The sequence below is a fragment of the Triturus cristatus genome, chromosome 2_1, assembly GCF_964204655.1.
Source record: "Triturus cristatus chromosome 2_1, aTriCri1.1, whole genome shotgun sequence".
Classification (NCBI taxonomy): domain Eukaryota; kingdom Metazoa; phylum Chordata; class Amphibia; order Caudata; family Salamandridae; genus Triturus; species Triturus cristatus.
Window position 1 is genome coordinate 37208952 of NC_140581.1, and position 19116 is coordinate 37228067.

Sequence of the window (19116 nt, forward strand, 5' to 3'; positions counted from 1 at the left end):
CGCTGTGTATCTTATTTAGACATCAGGATGATAGAGCGCTTTCAGCACTCTATTTTGTATGGGTGCATTATGGTCATAATTGTCATGCACCCACAATCAAGTATTGTGTGCAGTGTTTTATACACATGAATACATACTCAATAGATTCACATATATATATATTCATTGTAGTGCAATGTTATAATATGATCATGTATGTATCGTGCTGCCTGCATATATAAGAAGCAGGACAGTTTATAATCTCTTCATGTAACAGTACGTTGTTAAATTACCCGACTTTCTAGGCCCAAGACTGTATTTGTTTTGCACCTCCTTGGCTTCTCGAGAAATAAATAATGAAATATACATGTTGTTTTCAAAGAATAGCAATGTTCTCATCCTACTGTAGGTATCGGAATGCCAACTAGTTATTTTCAGATGGGAGAAGATACAAGGAATGCTTTGAAGTCAGAAGGAAGCGAGGAGGAAGGATACCATTCATGTCTGGCTGTTCTGGGAACCAAGGCCACCACACCGCACAAAGCCGTCTTAATTAAAAGGCATGAACCTCCCATTTAGAAAAAGTTGCAATGGAATATTTTACTAGGATGAAGCAAAGAATTGAATCCTCTATTGTATAAGGCGCATGGACAGAGACCCCAGACTTCTGCTAGCTTTCGGAGAGGAAGGAGCTTCTTAGAACTTGCTCCTTGCCTTAAGCATCTTAGCCCATTTGACGTGACCAACACATGCTGACACCTTTGGGAATAGACGGAAGGATATTAGATAGCATCTCCTCTTAGTATGGTGTAGGGACATATTTGTTTTATTTCTGATGAAAAGAGACCTAAACTCTGTGACTATTTTGAGTTGTATCCTAACTCCTCGAGTTTATCATTTTATTTTTGCTATACCGAATTACTTATATCTGTAGAATCGGCTCTGTATTGATTTTCTTATATCTTTATATGCTAATCTTATGATGTGTATACATCCCATTATTCTTGGCCTTATACTAAATTGACAAACATAAAGTCGGAGTCTGTGGTACTTTCAGGTATGATATAATCATTGTGTTATAAATTGTTTTTCCCCTCCAACACTGTTTAGTAGGTAAATAAAAGATCCGAACACTAAAGGAGGAATAAATAAGAACAACAAGAGAGCGAGGAAGCAGAAAACTTGTCCTCTTCCCCAGAACAATATGATCAAACAAAATGGACAAGTTGCATGACTAAAAGCAAACTTTTTTCGCTGTCATTATGGGAAACAATTTTGAAAGGAGAGAGAGCACAACTGCTGTGTAGGAAACCCCTCACCCACCTACCTAGTAGGTGGCATGCTTCATCATCGGGGCCCAACTGGATTGTCTAGCACAATCCAGTTGTGCTACAACGCCTGAGATACAGCGGAGCAGGGTTATGAGCAGTGAGTGAAGTGCTATGTGAAGTGATTTAAGAGTTAAAAAGTCTCTGGGAAATACCCTTTGCAAAAACTTTAATTTTAAGGGTCCCAGGACTAGTGTAAAAAAGAAGGGGATATGGTTAGGAATGTTATTTTCCTTGTATCCCTAGAAACTCAGGTCAACTAGTTTCAGCCTTCATTATAGTTCTAGAGGCTTTCGTCAGGACCAACCAGAATTGAAGTAAAAGTAGTTTTGGTGAATGGCCGTAAAAATAATATATAGGCCAAGTGTAATTATCAGCACACGCCCTAAAGTGTGCTGTGAGTGTGGTGATGAGGTACTCACAGTAACTCCGTTCGCGGTTACCTGTAAATGAAAAGTTAATTTAAAAGTGGGGAGCAGTTGTAAATCATGCATATATATTAAATGCATGCTCCTTTCGATTAGAAGGCTAGTGGTATCGAACTAGACTACTATGGTGAGGGTGTACGAACACTATAGAGGCTTGCGTGGCTACAATGTGCCCCTCGAGATCCGTAGGTGAGTGATTATTGTAGTATTGGGGCACATGGTGCGCATAATCGTTATCCATTTTTTTGTGCCTATAGCGAGGTCATACACATGTTGTGTTTGTGGATTTGTGACTGTGCAAGTATTGAGGACACTGGTAGCTGTTGTGCTAGAGTAGTCATGTGCACGTGCAGTTTAAAAATGAGCTGATTATATGGTGGTATATATCAACATTATGTCCGCTGTGTGTGCCGTTCAGCAGACAGACTTTCGTGCTTAAAATTGAAAGACAAACAACAGCTACGCGACAGACAACATGGAACATGAAAATACAGTCTCACTTGAGTAGAGAGGTTGTGAATCCTCTGGAATTAGAACGCCGTATGATTCTCCGCTTGCCTTTAGTGGGGAAGGGATGGCAAGGAGAGTGTAAGAGCGTGAACACCCTTTACTAGAAACAAGGAGTTAAAGCAGCATAGTATTGAGGGTCTAGACTGGTCCATGGTGGAACAGTAAGTACTTACAGTTTGTAAGGGAGAACAGGTCCGTAGTACCTAGGGCGGCGATCGGTTCCGCTTGTTCAGCGCCGATGCACGGGTGGGGCGTGGTTAAGAAGGAAGGCAAACAGGAAGTAGCGTGATTAACGCTGGGAAGACTAGAACGTCTTCAATGTTCATGGAAATAGAAGACATACTCGGTGTCCCGAGTGCGGAGCACCGAGTGGGACAAAATTAAAATTGAGATACTGGGCGAGTAAACATTATGTTAAAATGTTTAAGGAGACCAAACAATGGAATACTGTGAAGAGCTCCAGCCTAGAAAGATAGGAGGAATCCTAAAATGCAAAATATGTCAAAGTAATAGGATGGAGGGTTAAAACAGTCTACCCATTAGGACTAAGTATGACTATACCTGACAGGGGGTTACAGGCTGCCACTTGGAGTAGTATGATAGTATTTAAAAGTAGCGGTGATGGCGACAATGCACAAAGGGCGGGTTAATTGTAGACTATAGAGCGATCAATGTCGATGTATGCTGTTCCAGGGTACATTATCGTTGAGTCCTGTAATGTGGGTTGAAAGTCTGTAGACCCAGCGTTGTTCTTTTTCAAAAAGACGTTCCTGGATGTCAGTTGGGCTAGGGTCTAGTTGTTCAATAACTACCCATGACATGTCATTGGTGGTGTGTCCCTTGGCTAGGTAGTGTTCAGTGAGTTTGGTGGTGCTGCGTTTGCAGCGGATGTTACTGCGATGCTCGCAGATCCTGGTTTTGACCTTTCTGGTGGTCATCCCAACATAACGCAAGTTACATGGGCATGTGATGAGGTATATGACGTTTGCCGAATTGCAGTTGGTATGTTTCTTGATTATCCAGACCTTGTCCTGTTCAAGATTCAGTGTTTTTGTTGCTTCAGTGAGATGACAAATACTACAGTTGCCACATGGGTAGTGGCCCGTTACTTCTGGAAGTCCCCATGCATTCAGAACTGAACTAGGCATGTTCAATGTCTTTTTTGGCCTGGTCGGTACTAGGCTGTCTCTGAGGTTATGAGACCTCTTGTATGAAAATAGAGGTTTTTCCCATTGTAGTTTGCCTGAGGTAACAATTTTCCAATTGTTTTGAATCAATTTAGCAACTTGATTAGAGATGGTGTTGAAGGTGGTTACGCATGTGAGTGGTATGATCGTTGACTGATTCATCTTGGGTTCCAAAAGACCTTCACGATTTTGGTTGCGGGCTCTTTTTTGTGCTTTATGGATGACTTTGTTTGGGTATCCACGGTTTTGCAACTTTTTAGTTAGTTCTTCTGATTGGTATTTAAAATCTTTTAGATCACTACAGTTACGGCGCAATCTGAGATATTGGCCGAACGGTAGATTGTCCCTTAGAGGTCTAGGGTGGAAACTCTGGAAATGCAGAAGAGAATTTTTCGCTGTTGGTTTGAAGTGGGTTTTTGTTATCAGTATTCCATCTTTTGCTTCAATTTCCAGGTCTAGGAAGGTGATTTTAGTTTTGCTTGTAGTGTGGGTGAATCGCAGGTTTTGGTCTAGTGTGTTAATCCAATTCAAGAAGTCGTTGAGTCTTTGGTTATTACTTGTCCAGATTAAGAGTACATCATCGATGTATCTTTTATAGAACGTGATGTCTTGATGGTAAATTGACTGAGGGTTGAGGATATATAGTTCTTCAAAGTTTGACACGTACAGCCCCGCTACACTAGGAGCGAAGGTGCTCCCCATGGAAGTTCCGTACTGTTGTAGGAATATGGTGCCTTCATACTCGAAAAAATTATCTTTGAGGGCTATTTCCGCACATTCCATTATGAATGATTTTGGGGTGTTGTACTCCCAGATTGTTTTATCAAGGGAGGTGCGGAGCACCTCTAGGGTGTCGTCTTGGGGTAGGCTAGTATAGAGGCTCTCAATGTCCAGACTTACTAGGATGGAAGTAGTAGGGTTGAATACCAAGTTGTTAATTTGGCTCAGTAAGTCTTTAGTATCTTTTAAGTATGCAGGAGTCGACTGTACTAGAGGCTGTAGATAGAAATCACAGAAGCGAGATAGGGGTTCAAGTAATGAGCCTATTCCAGAAACAATGGGTCTGCCCGGTGGTGGTGTTTTATTTTTATGTATTTTTGGGATGGTGTAGAAGTATGGAATGGTTTTACCACCTGAGGTAAGGAATAATGCCTCTTGTTTGCTGATGTAGCCATTAGATTCTGCTTCATGAACCATGATGTCAATTTTGGTCTTGACTCTGGTAGTTGGATCTTCGTTCAATATTTTGTAGTTCTTTGGGTCATCTAGGAGGCGGGTGCATTCTAGATGGTAGGCATCCCGATTTTGAATAACTATCCCCCCTCCTTTATCAGCTGGTTTGATGATAATGTCTCTGTTGTTTTTGAGACTCCGGATAGCATTGAACTGTTGAGTTGTAGTGTTGTTAAATCCTTTGTTCTCCTGAGTATTTTCTATGCCTTTGTATATCGCTTGTTCGAATGCGATGAGTTCTGCTGGTGTAGTGTGAGGAGGAGGAATGAAAGTTGATTTCAATTTAAGGGTGGTGTCCCCTTTCGCCTCTTGTTGTGATTCCTTATTAGGTGAGTTTTCAAAAAAAGCCTTAAGTTTAAGCTTGCGAAAGAATTCTGATAATTCACAGTGTAATTTGAATTTATCAAGTTTCGCTGTGGGTGAAAAACCAAGGCCTCTATTGAGGACCTCTTCCTCCGCTGTAGTGAGAGTATGGTTTGAAAGATTGGTTATTAGGTTCTGCTTGTGCTCGGCTGGGGTTCCTTCGTTCTGCTGCGTGTGTTGGCACTTGGGTTCTGATTGTCTTCCCAGTGTACTTGGTTTCCTCGTTGGCGTCTTCCGCGTCCCCTCTGGCCTGATCCTAAAAAAGGAAACCGTTGGTTGGGGTTGCCAAATTGGGGGTGGGGTTGTTGGAATTGTGGATTCCAGCCATAGAACATTGGTTGAGTCATGGGAGGGAAGGGAGCCGGGTAATTAGGTACCATTCCTGGGTGCATGTTAGGCCATGGTTGTTGCCAGTGTGTGTTTCTTCCTCTGCCTCTTGCCCGTTGTCTGTTTGTGTAGTAGCTTTTCTCTGATCCTGAGCTCTCATTGCTGCCACCACTATGTATTGAGGAACCTTCTTCCGAAGACATAGAGTGGCTGGATCTCGTAGGGGTTTTGTAGTCTGCGTCAGAATAAGGGTATGTTTTGACATATGAGAATTTTTTTAAATCCTTTTGAAATTGTTGGATCTTGGATTGTGTTAGCTCTTCTTTGTAATCTGCTATTTCTTTATTGACCTCCTCTAGTCTTTTCTTATATGATGTCAACGTGGTTTTGAAATGTTGTTCAGTTGCCTGGATTTCTATAAGGATCGCATCTGAAAGTCTTTTTGCTGTTTGAATGATCAGAATGATCCAGTCTCTTGTGCAGTGCCATGCAATTTGTGCCCAGTCTCTACGGAATGCTGCATCGTCTAGAAAGATGCGTGGCGCGTTAGTTACTATTAGACCTTTAGGGGCTGTATTGGAACGCAGGTATTCAGTCAGTATAACCCCGTGTAGTATAGTTCTGATGCGTGTTCTTTTTTTCTCAGAAAGATTTTCCCAATCTGCGCTCTGAGAGATTGTTTGTGCCACATTGAAGTCAGCTAATAAAGGAGTAGCTGCTAAGATGTTATTGACATCTTCGTCAGTGAACGTGAGTCCTGCATTTTCAGCCATAGTGTGTCAAAAGCTGTAGCTTGTACTTATCAAATAAATGGGAGCAAAAATAAAAAGTTTTTGGCTCTCACAGCTGTGCGCTGTAATGACAAATAAGAACAACAAGAGAGCGAGGAAGCAGAAAACTTGTCCTCTTCCCCAGAACAATATGATCAAACAAAATGGACAAGTTGCATGACTAAAAGCAAACTTTTTTCGCTGTCATTATGGGAAACAATTTTGAAAGGAGAGAGAGCACAACTGCTGTGTAGGAAACCCCTCACCCACCTACCTAGTAGGTGGCATGCTTCATCATCGGGGCCCAACTGGATTGTCTAGCACAATCCAGTTGTGCTACAACGCCTGAGATACAGCGGAGCAGGGTTATGAGCAGTGAGTGAAGTGCTATGTGAAGTGATTTAAGAGTTAAAAAGTCTCTGGGAAATACCCTTTGCAAAAACTTTAATTTTAAGGGTCCCAGGACTAGTGTAAAAAAGAAGGGGATATGGTTAGGAATGTTATTTTCCTTGTATCCCTAGAAACTCAGGTCAACTAGTTTCAGCCTTCATTATAGTTCTAGAGGCTTTCGTCAGGACCAACCAGAATTGAAGTAAAAGTAGTTTTGGTGAATGGCCGTAAAAATAATATATAGGCCAAGTGTAATTATCAGCACACGCCCTAAAGTGTGCTGTGAGTGTGGTGATGAGGTACTCACAGTAACTCCGTTCGCGGTTACCTGTAAATGAAAAGTTAATTTAAAAGTGGGGAGCAGTTGTAAATCATGCATATATATTAAATGCATGCTCCTTTCGATTAGAAGGCTAGTGGTATCGAACTAGACTACTATGGTGAGGGTGTACGAACACTATAGAGGCTTGCGTGGCTACAATGTGCCCCTCGAGATCCGTAGGTGAGTGATTATTGTAGTATTGGGGCACATGGTGCGCATAATCGTTATCCATTTTTTTGTGCCTATAGCGAGGTCATACACATGTTGTGTTTGTGGATTTGTGACTGTGCAAGTATTGAGGACACTGGTAGCTGTTGTGCTAGAGTAGTCATGTGCACGTGCAGTTTAAAAATGAGCTGATTATATGGTGGTATATATCAACATTATGTCCGCTGTGTGTGCCGTTCAGCAGACAGACTTTCGTGCTTAAAATTGAAAGACAAACAACAGCTACGCGACAGACAACATGGAACATGAAAATACAGTCTCACTTGAGTAGAGAGGTTGTGAATCCTCTGGAATTAGAACGCCGTATGATTCTCCGCTTGCCTTTAGTGGGGAAGGGATGGCAAGGAGAGTGTAAGAGCGTGAACACCCTTTACTAGAAACAAGGAGTTAAAGCAGCATAGTATTGAGGGTCTAGACTGGTCCATGGTGGAACAGTAAGTACTTACAGTTTGTAAGGGAGAACAGGTCCGTAGTACCTAGGGCGGCGATCGGTTCCGCTTGTTCAGCGCCGATGCACGGGTGGGGCGTGGTTAAGAAGGAAGGCAAACAGGAAGTAGCGTGATTAACGCTGGGAAGACTAGAACGTCTTCAATGTTCATGGAAATAGAAGACAAACTCGGTGTCCCGAGTGCGGAGCACCGAGTGGGACAAAATTAAAATTGAGATACTGGGCGAGTAAACATTATGTTAAAATGTTTAAGGAGACCAAACAATGGAATACTGTGAAGAGCTCCAGCCTAGAAAGATAGGAGGAATCCTAAAATGCAAAATATGTCAAAGTAATAGGATGGAGGGTTAAAACAGTCTACCCATTAGGACTAAGTATGACTATACCTGACAGGGGGTTACAGGCTGCCACTTGGAGTAGTATGATAGTATTTAAAAGTAGCGGTGATGGCGACAATGCACAAAGGGCGGGTTAATTGTAGACTATAGAGCGATCAATGTCGATGTATGCTGTTCCAGGGTACATTATCGTTGAGTCCTGTAATGTGGGTTGAAAGTCTGTAGACCCAGCGTTGTTCTTTTTCAAAAAGACGTTCCTGGATGTCAGTTGGGCTAGGGTCTAGTTGTTCAATAACTACCCATGACATGTCATTGGTGGTGTGTCCCTTGGCTAGGTAGTGTTCAGTGAGTTTGGTGGTGCTGCGTTTGATAAAACAATCTGGGAGTACAACACCCCAAAATCATTCATAATGGAATGTGCGGAAATAGCCCTCAAAGATAATTTTTTCGAGTATGAAGGCACCATATTCCTACAACAGTACGGAACTTCCATGGGGAGCACCTTCGCTCCTAGTGTAGCGGGGCTGTACGTGTCAAACTTTGAAGAACTATATATCCTCAACCCTCAGTCAATTTACCATCAAGACATCACGTTCTATAAAAGATACATCGATGATGTACTCTTAATCTGGACAAGTAATAACCAAAGACTCAACGACTTCTTGAATTGGATTAACACACTAGACCAAAACCTGCGATTCACCCACACTACAAGCAAAACTAAAATCACCTTCCTAGACCTGGAAATTGAAGCAAAAGATGGAATACTGATGACAAAAACCCACTTCAAACCAACAGCGAAAAATTCTCTTCTGCATTTCCAGAGTTTCCACCCTAGACCTCTAAGGGACAATCTACCGTTCGGCCAATATCTCAGATTGCGCCGTAACTGTAGTGATCTAAAAGATTTTAAATACCAATCAGAAGAACTAACTAAAAAGTTGCAAAACCGTGGATACCCAAACAAAGTCATCCATAAAGCACAAAAAAGAGCCCGCAACCAAAATCGTGAAGGTCTTTTGGAACCCAAGATGAATCAGTCAACGATCATACCACTCACATGCGTAACCACCTTCAACACCATCTCTAATCAAGTTGCTAAATTGATTCAAAACAATTGGAAAATTGTTACCTCAGGCAAACTACAATGGGAAAAACCTCTATTTTCATACAAGAGGTCTCATAACCTCAGAGACAGCCTAGTACCGACCAGGCCAAAAAAGACATTGAACATGCCTAGTTCAGTTCTGAATGCATGGGGACTTCCAGAAGTAACGGGCCACTACCCATGTGGCAACTGTAGTATTTGTCATCTCACTGAAGCAACAAAAACACTGAATCTTGAACAGGACAAGGTCTGGATAATCAAGAAACATACCAACTGCAATTCGGCAAACGTCATATACCTCATCACATGCCCATGTAACTTGCGTTATGTTGGGATGACCACCAGAAAGGTCAAAACCAGGATCTGCGAGCATCGCAGTAACATCCGCTGCAAACGCAGCACCACCAAACTCACTGAACACTACCTAGCCAAGGGACACACCACCAATGACATGTCATGGGTAGTTATTGAACAACTAGACCCTAGCCCAACTGACATCCAGGAACGTCTTTTTGAAAAAGAACAACGCTGGGTCTACAGACTTTCAACCCACATTACAGGACTCAACGATAATGTACCCTGGAACAGCATACATCGACATTGATCGCTCTATAGTCTACAATTAACCCGCCCTTTGTGCATTGTCGCCATCACCGCTACTTTTAAATACTATCATACTACTCCAAGTGGCAGCCTGTAACCCCCTGTCAGGTATAGTCATACTTAGTCCTAATGGGTAGACTGTTTTAACCCTCCATCCTATTACTTTGACATATTTTGCATTTTAGGATTCCTCCTATCTTTCTAGGCTGGAGCTCTTCACAGTATTCCATTGTTTGGTCTCCTTAAACATTTTAACATAATGTTTACTCGCCCAGTATCTCAATTTTAATTTTGTCCCACTCGGTGCTCCGCACTCGGGACACCGAGTATGTCTTCTATTTCCATGAACATTGAAGACGTTCTAGTCTTCCCAGCGTTAATCACGCTACTTCCTGTTTGCCTTCCTTCTTAACCACGCCCCACCCGTGCATCGGCGCTGAACAAGCGGAACCGATCGCCGCCCTAGGTACTACGGACCTGTTCTCCCTTACAAACTGTAAGTACTTACTGTTCCACCATGGACCAGTCTAGACCCTCAATACTATGCTGCTTTAACTCCTTGTTTCTAGTAAAGGGTGTTCACGCTCTTACACTCTCCTTGCCATCCCTTCCCCACTAAAGGCAAGCGGAGAATCATACGGCGTTCTAATTCCAGAGGATTCACAACCTCTCTACTCAAGTGAGACTGTATTTTCATGTTCCATGTTGTCTGTCGCGTAGCTGTTGTTTGTCTTTCAATTTTAAGCACGAAAGTCTGTCTGCTGAACGGCACACACAGCGGACATAATGTTGATATATACCACCATATAATCAGCTCATTTTTAAACTGCACGTGCACATGACTACTCTAGCACAACAGCTACCAGTGTCCTCAATACTTGCACAGTCACAAATCCACAAACACAACATGTGTATGACCTCGCTATAGGCACAAAAAAATGGATAACGATTATGCGCACCATGTGCCCCAATACTACAATAATCACTCACCTACGGATCTCGAGGGGCACATTGTAGCCACGCAAGCCTCTATAGTGTTCGTACACCCTCACCATAGTAGTCTAGTTCGATACCACTAGCCTTCTAATCGAAAGGAGCATGCATTTAATATATATGCATGATTTACAACTGCTCCCCACTTTTAAATTAACTTTTCATTTACAGGTAACCGCGAACGGAGTTACTGTGAGTACCTCATCACCACACTCACAGCACACTTTAGGGCGTGTGCTGATAATTACACTTGGCCTATATATTATTTTTACGGCCATTCACCAAAACTACTTTTACTTCAATTCTGGTTGGTCCTGACGAAAGCCTCTAGAACTATAATGAAGGCTGAAACTAGTTGACCTGAGTTTCTAGGGATACAAGGAAAATAACATTCCTAACCATATCCCCTTCTTTTTTACACTAGTCCTGGGACCCTTAAAATTAAAGTTTTTGCAAAGGGTATTTCCCAGAGACTTTTTAACTCTTAAATCACTTCACATAGCACTTCACTCACTGCTCATAACCCTGCTCCGCTGTATCTCAGGCGTTGTAGCACAACTGGATTGTGCTAGACAATCCAGTTGGGCCCCGATGATGAAGCATGCCACCTACTAGGTAGGTGGGTGAGGGGTTTCCTACACAGCAGTTGTGCTCTCTCTCCTTTCAAAATTGTTTCCCATAATGACAGCGAAAAAAGTTTGCTTTTAGTCATGCAACTTGTCCATTTTGTTTGATCATATTGTTCTGGGGAAGAGGACAAGTTTTCTGCTTCCTCGCTCTCTTGTTGTTCTTATTTGTCATTACAGCGCACAGCTGTGAGAGCCAAAAACTTTTTATTTTTGCTCCCATTTATTTGATAAGTACAAGCTACAGCTTTTGACACACTATGGCTGAAAATGCAGGACTCACGTTCACTGACGAAGATGTCAATAACATCTTAGCAGCTACTCCTTTATTAGCTGACTTCAATGTGGCACAAACAATCTCTCAGAGCGCAGATTGGGAAAATCTTTCTGAGAAAAAAAGAACACGCATCAGAACTATACTACACGGGGTTATACTGACTGAATACCTGCGTTCCAATACAGCCCCTAAAGGTCTAATAGTAACTAACGCGCCACGCATCTTTCTAGACGATGCAGCATTCCGTAGAGACTGGGCACAAATTGCATGGCACTGCACAAGAGACTGGATCATTCTGATCATTCAAACAGCAAAAAGACTTTCAGATGCGATCCTTATAGAAATCCAGGCAACTGAACAACATTTCAAAACCACGTTGACATCATATAAGAAAAGACTAGAGGAGGTCAATAAAGAAATAGCAGATTACAAAGAAGAGCTAACACAATCCAAGATCCAACAATTTCAAAAGGATTTAAAAAAATTCTCATATGTCAAAACATACCCTTATTCTGACGCAGACTACAAAACCCCTACGAGATCCAGCCACTCTATGTCTTCGGAAGAAGGTTCCTCAATACATAGTGGTGGCAGCAATGAGAGCTCAGGATCAGAGAAAAGCTACTACACAAACAGACAACGGGCAAGAGGCAGAGGAAGAAACACACACTGGCAACAACCATGGCCTAACATGCACCCAGGAATGGTACCTAATTACCCGGCTCCCTTCCCTCCCATGACTCAACCAATGTTCTATGGCTGGAATCCACAATTCCAACAACCCCACCCCCAATTTGGCAACCCCAACCAACGGTTTCCTTTTTTAGGATCAGGCCAGAGGGGACGCGGAAGACGCCAACGAGGAAACCAAGTACACTGGGAAGACAATCAGAACCCAAGTGCCAACACACGCAGCAGAACGAAGGAACCCCAGCCGAGCACAAGCAGAACCTAATAACCAATCTTTCAAACCATACTCTCACTACAGCGGAGGAAGAGGTCCTCAATAGAGGCCTTGGTTTTTCACCCACAGCGAAACTTGATAAATTCAAATTACACTGTGAATTATCAGAATTCTTTCGCAAGCTTAAACTTAAGGCTTTTTTTGAAAACTCACCTAATAAGGAATCACAACAAGAGGCGAAAGGGGACACCACCCTTAAATTGAAATCAACTTTCATTCCTCCTCCTCACACTACACCAGCAGAACTCATCGCATTCGAACAAGCGATATACAAAGGCATAGAAAATACTCAGGAGAACAAAGGATTTAACAACACTACAACTCAACAGTTCAATGCTATCCGGAGTCTCAAAAACAACAGAGACATTATCATCAAACCAGCTGATAAAGGAGGGGGGATAGTTATTCAAAATCGGGATGCCTACCATCTAGAATGCACCCGCCTCCTAGATGACCCAAAGAACTACAAAATATTGAACGAAGATCCAACTACCAGAGTCAAGACCAAAATTGACATCATGGTTCATGAAGCAGAATCTAATGGCTACATCAGCAAACAAGAGGCATTATTCCTTACCTCAGGTGGTAAAACCATTCCATACTTCTACACCATCCCAAAAATACATAAAAATAAAACACCACCACCGGGCAGACCCATTGTTTCTGGAATAGGCTCATTACTTGAACCCCTATCTCGCTTCTGTGATTTCTATCTACAGCCTCTAGTACAGTCGACTCCTGCATACTTAAAAGATACTAAAGACTTACTGAGCCAAATTAACAACTTGGTATTCAACCCTACTACTTCCATCCTAGTAAGTCTGGACATTGAGAGCCTCTATACTAGCCTACCCCAAGACGACACCCTAGAGGTGCTCCGCACCTCCCTTGATAAAACAATCTGGGAGTACAACACCCCAAAATCATTCATAATGGAATGTGCGGAAATAGCCCTCAAAGATAATTTTTTCGAGTATGAAGGCACCATATTCCTACAACAGTACGGAACTTCCATGGGGAGCACCTTCGCTCCTAGTGTAGCGGGGCTGTACGTGTCAAACTTTGAAGAACTATATATCCTCAACCCTCAGTCAATTTACCATCAAGACATCACGTTCTATAAAAGATACATCGATGATGTACTCTTAATCTGGACAAGTAATAACCAAAGACTCAACGACTTCTTGAATTGGATTAACACACTAGACCAAAACCTGCGATTCACCCACACTACAAGCAAAACTAAAATCACCTTCCTAGACCTGGAAATTGAAGCAAAAGATGGAATACTGATGACAAAAACCCACTTCAAACCAACAGCGAAAAATTCTCTTCTGCATTTCCAGAGTTTCCACCCTAGACCTCTAAGGGACAATCTACCGTTCGGCCAATATCTCAGATTGCGCCGTAACTGTAGTGATCTAAAAGATTTTAAATACCAATCAGAAGAACTAACTAAAAAGTTGCAAAACCGTGGATACCCAAACAAAGTCATCCATAAAGCACAAAAAAGAGCCCGCAACCAAAATCGTGAAGGTCTTTTGGAACCCAAGATGAATCAGTCAACGATCATACCACTCACATGCGTAACCACCTTCAACACCATCTCTAATCAAGTTGCTAAATTGATTCAAAACAATTGGAAAATTGTTACCTCAGGCAAACTACAATGGGAAAAACCTCTATTTTCATACAAGAGGTCTCATAACCTCAGAGACAGCCTAGTACCGACCAGGCCAAAAAAGACATTGAACATGCCTAGTTCAGTTCTGAATGCATGGGGACTTCCAGAAGTAACGGGCCACTACCCATGTGGCAACTGTAGTATTTGTCATCTCACTGAAGCAACAAAAACACTGAATCTTGAACAGGACAAGGTCTGGATAATCAAGAAACATACCAACTGCAATTCGGCAAACGTCATATACCTCATCACATGCCCATGTAACTTGCGTTATGTTGGGATGACCACCAGAAAGGTCAAAACCAGGATCTGCGAGCATCGCAGTAACATCCGCTGCAAACGCAGCACCACCAAACTCACTGAACACTACCTAGCCAAGGGACACACCACCAATGACATGTCATGGGTAGTTATTGAACAACTAGACCCTAGCCCAACTGACATCCAGGAACGTCTTTTTGAAAAAGAACAACGCTGGGTCTACAGACTTTCAACCCACATTACAGGACTCAACGATAATGTACCCTGGAACAGCATACATCGACATTGATCGCTCTATAGTCTACAATTAACCCGCCCTTTGTGCATTGTCGCCATCACCGCTACTTTTAAATACTATCATACTACTCCAAGTGGCAGCCTGTAACCCCCTGTCAGGTATAGTCATACTTAGTCCTAATGGGTAGACTGTTTTAACCCTCCATCCTATTACTTTGACATATTTTGCATTTTAGGATTCCTCCTATCTTTCTAGGCTGGAGCTCTTCACAGTATTCCATTGTTTGGTCTCCTTAAACATTTTAACATAATGTTTACTCGCCCAGTATCTCAATTTTAATTTTGTCCCACTCGGTGCTCCGCACTCGGGACACCGAGTATGTCTTCTATTTCCATGAACATTGAAGACGTTCTAGTCTTCCCAGCGTTAATCACGCTACTTCCTGTTTGCCTTCCTTCTTAACCACGCCCCACCCGTGCATCGGCGCTGAACAAGCGGAACCGATCGCCGCCCTAGGTACTACGGACCTGTTCTCCCTTACAAACTGTAAGTACTTACTGTTCCACCATGGACCAGTCTAGACCCTCAATACTATGCTGCTTTAACTCCTTGTTTCTAGTAAAGGGTGTTCACGCTCTTACACTCTCCTTGCCATCCCTTCCCCACTAAAGGCAAGCGGAGAATCATACGGCGTTCTAATTCCAGAGGATTCACAACCTCTCTACTCAAGTGAGACTGTATTTTCATGTTCCATGTTGTCTGTCGCGTAGCTGTTGTTTGTCTTTCAATTTTAAGCACGAAAGTCTGTCTGCTGAACGGCACACACAGCGGACATAATGTTGATATATACCACCATATAATCAGCTCATTTTTAAACTGCACGTGCACATGACTACTCTAGCACAACAGCTACCAGTGTCCTCAATACTTGCACAGTCACAAATCCACAAACACAACATGTGTATGACCTCGCTATAGGCACAAAAAAATGGATAACGATTATGCGCACCATGTGCCCCAATACTACAATAATCACTCACCTACGGATCTCGAGGGGCACATTGTAGCCACGCAAGCCTCTATAGTGTTCGTACACCCTCACCATAGTAGTCTAGTTCGATACCACTAGCCTTCTAATCGAAAGGAGCATGCATTTAATATATATGCATGATTTACAACTGCTCCCCACTTTTAAATTAACTTTTCATTTACAGGTAACCGCGAACGGAGTTACTGTGAGTACCTCATCACCACACTCACAGCACACTTTAGGGCGTGTGCTGATAATTACACTTGGCCTATATATTATTTTTACGGCCATTCACCAAAACTACTTTTACTTCAATTCTGGTTGGTCCTGACGAAAGCCTCTAGAACTATAATGAAGGCTGAAACTAGTTGACCTGAGTTTCTAGGGATACAAGGAAAATAACATTCCTAACCATATCCCCTTCTTTTTTACACTAGTCCTGGGACCCTTAAAATTAAAGTTTTTGCAAAGGGTATTTCCCAGAGACTTTTTAACTCTTAAATCACTTCACATAGCACTTCACTCACTGCTCATAACCCTGCTCCGCTGTATCTCAGGCGTTGTAGCACAACTGGATTGTGCTAGACAATCCAGTTGGGCCCCGATGATGAAGCATGCCACCTACTAGGTAGGTGGGTGAGGGGTTTCCTACACAGCAGTTGTGCTCTCTCTCCTTTCAAAATTGTTTCCCATAATGACAGCGAAAAAAGTTTGCTTTTAGTCATGCAACTTGTCCATTTTGTTTGATCACTAAAGGAGGAAGACAGGGGTGCAATTTAGCGTAATCAAGGACAAGAACAGTTGTTCAATATAGCGTAAAAAATTACCAGTACCTGCCGCCCTAACTTCTTTTAGCAGTGGGGGCATAGATTAGTCCGATTAGTCACACTTTTAGCAGTGTGATCGTTAGTAGTTATTTTGGTACTGTGATTGGCAGCGCTGACGGGGGCAATGGCTGTCACAAGCTGCAGTTGCCTCCTGTTGAGGGCCCGGCACTTATTTTCTTTACAAATTAAGCTACATGTTAAGCACTGTTTCAGATCATGGCAACCCATGGCCTCAGCCAGGAGTGTTTGAGGGTGGTACTCACATTGTCATGGCTCACCATCACGCCCTTCGGCTGCCCCGTTGTCCCGGAAGTGTAGATCAGGGTGCAGCACTGATTGGCCTTCTGGGAGGCGATGATGGCGTCTAGTTCTGCATCAGGAATGGATGATCCCAGCTGCATGAACTCTTTCCACTGTAGACAGAGGAGCACTCGGTAAAAAAAACAAATCCACGGACAAACACTTTTCATGAGATACTCAGAGAGAGAGAGAGAGAGAGAGAGAGAGAGAGAGAGAGAGAGAGAGAGAGAGATAGAGAGACAGAGTGCTTACGGCCTGTTTCTCAAAGGTAAATTTACACTTCATAGTAAGTTTACTAGTTGTGTGTATACACAAACTACACACAGAGTTTTACGACTCTGCACTCCTTAAACTCCTGTGTGCAGAGGTCTCCACACCTGGAAACTCCACAGTGGGGGCAGGGATCTACACAAATATAAGTATATGGAGTTTGTGCTGATGTACCATGAGGCAAGCAGCCGAATGAACGTTTACTTTGTGATGATGAGATCAGTATATTCTTTTACTCAGGTCCAAGGTAGCAGGTAAGATGTTACTCAAGGAGAATGTTATGTATATATATGATATGACCTGTTAAAACTCAATAAAAATATATTATTTTAAAAAGTGTATTTCTTGAACATGCAATAGCGCTTCACCTTTCTATATGAGATTGTATCGCTGCATTTGGAAGTATTAATTAAAAGTGAGTTTTTAAACATGAACTTAGAAACATTTGTGCCCCTTCTTCCTGATGGCAATGTCGATCTGTACTTAGTTTGAGATTTCTGGTGCTCGGCACCGGCACTTAAATGTCAGCACCAGTTCTAGTGGCTGTCCAGCACATGGTAGCGCTGTGGGTCTAATTTTGCGGTGAGCACAACAGCAGTGTTTAATATGTCAATATACATTAAAAAGAATAATACCTGTCACTCACACCTTTATTATAGCTTTGAGTGGCCTGGAATAGTCTGAATTGTCGCACTTGTAGGATTGTGATGACCAGTAGTTGTGTTGGTACTATCAGTGGCAGCGTTGGCAGGGGAAACGGGTGCTGCAGTCTGCAGTGTCCACGTCCAGCGCGACCAGATATCCACAGTTGATGCTGTGTGCTTTTTGGCACTATTTTCCCTGAAATCTTTAAACCTGCATATCGGTTCAACTGATTCGATTTTTGTTGTTTTGGTTTTATTTTATTTTTTACATTGATTCTATTCTTCAAAATTGGTGTTGTATTTCCTTTGTGTTGTATTTTCACTTTATTACTATTTGAAGTACTGCATAAACACTTTACACATCACTTCCCTCAAGCAGTAACCCCATTTCTTACAGACATCCGACCCTAAAGTGGTCGTGGTTACTGTATCATTGGAAGGGACGGTCGTGAGCATCCTGTATCCCTTTAGGTAGGTCCTCTTGATACTGCGCTGTTGGGCAGCCAGAGAAGAGATGGCAGGCGGAGGCTGCTGCTGCTCACCGTGTACAGGTTGGGTCTCTTCTGCTTCACTTCATCTTGGTATTGTACAATGGCCTTGAGATGTGGGAGCTGGTCCTGGACCTGAACAAGACACAAAGTTAAATATTATCAAAGTAATCAAACTGCAATGTGATGAAACAGTAAGAGTCAGGTCCTGGGAAATTATATAGAATAACATCTTGTTTATATTGTTAACTTTCTATTTGTTCATGATCGACACAATGATTTTGATATTTAGTGCTATATTTTTGCATAAACTCTGCGCTAGCTTGGCTTCTAATGAAAGGTACTATGCTAATCTAGGTTTCTCGTGGGTGATTACACTGGGAAAGTTTGATGGCAACCCATGAAATACAGGAGGTAATGTCTGTTCCAAACACTGATCCCTTACAGGCAGTTGTGGGCTAGATTCATGGGACATCACCTATTTTCCCCGCTCTGGATGGTAAGATGTTCCCTCGCATTGTCTGAGGATTAAGGGAAATGTACCAGGAGTGGCCAGAATAGGCCTGGTACTTGACACACCAGTCCCAATATTGAAACAGATAATACCTCACACCTTCACATTGGTGCACACAGTCAATGATCAAACACTTGGGCCAGCTTTATCATACTTTCACGCAACGCAGCAAGACACCTTGCTGTGCTGCGCTGTGTGAAAGGGAGAGGGCAGGGATGTGCCATATTTACCAGTATATGGCACATTCCTGTCATGCTAGTACACAATGTGCTGCATTGCGTCAACACAGGAAACCTTGGTCTGTGGAGCAAGAGTGCCTGCATGGTAGACAAGATCTTTGTAAAGGAGAGGGAAAATTCTTGCACAAAAACAATCCTCAGAGGCATTTTCCTCTTTCTAAGTGTGCTGCAGAATCCTTGAATGGCATCTTAAGTAAAC

The 19116-nt window shown here is 42.6% G+C and overlaps 1 protein-coding gene across 3 annotated transcripts in view; it reads right to left on the bottom strand.

Moving 5' to 3' along the window:
* LOC146863668 (long-chain-fatty-acid--CoA ligase ACSBG2-like) overlaps nucleotides 1-19116 on the bottom strand; it is a 212304-nt gene that overhangs the window by 110566 nt on the left and 82622 nt on the right. For all 3 annotated transcript variants that reach the window (XM_085627767.1, XM_085627766.1, XM_085627765.1), the window contains exons 5-6: nucleotides 18219-18299; nucleotides 16726-16875 (exon numbers count right to left, since the gene is read on the bottom strand). In XM_085627767.1, the coding sequence (XP_085483893.1) occupies nucleotides 16726-16875; nucleotides 18219-18299 (231 nt within the window). The remainder of the gene's footprint in view (nucleotides 1-16725; nucleotides 16876-18218; nucleotides 18300-19116) is intronic.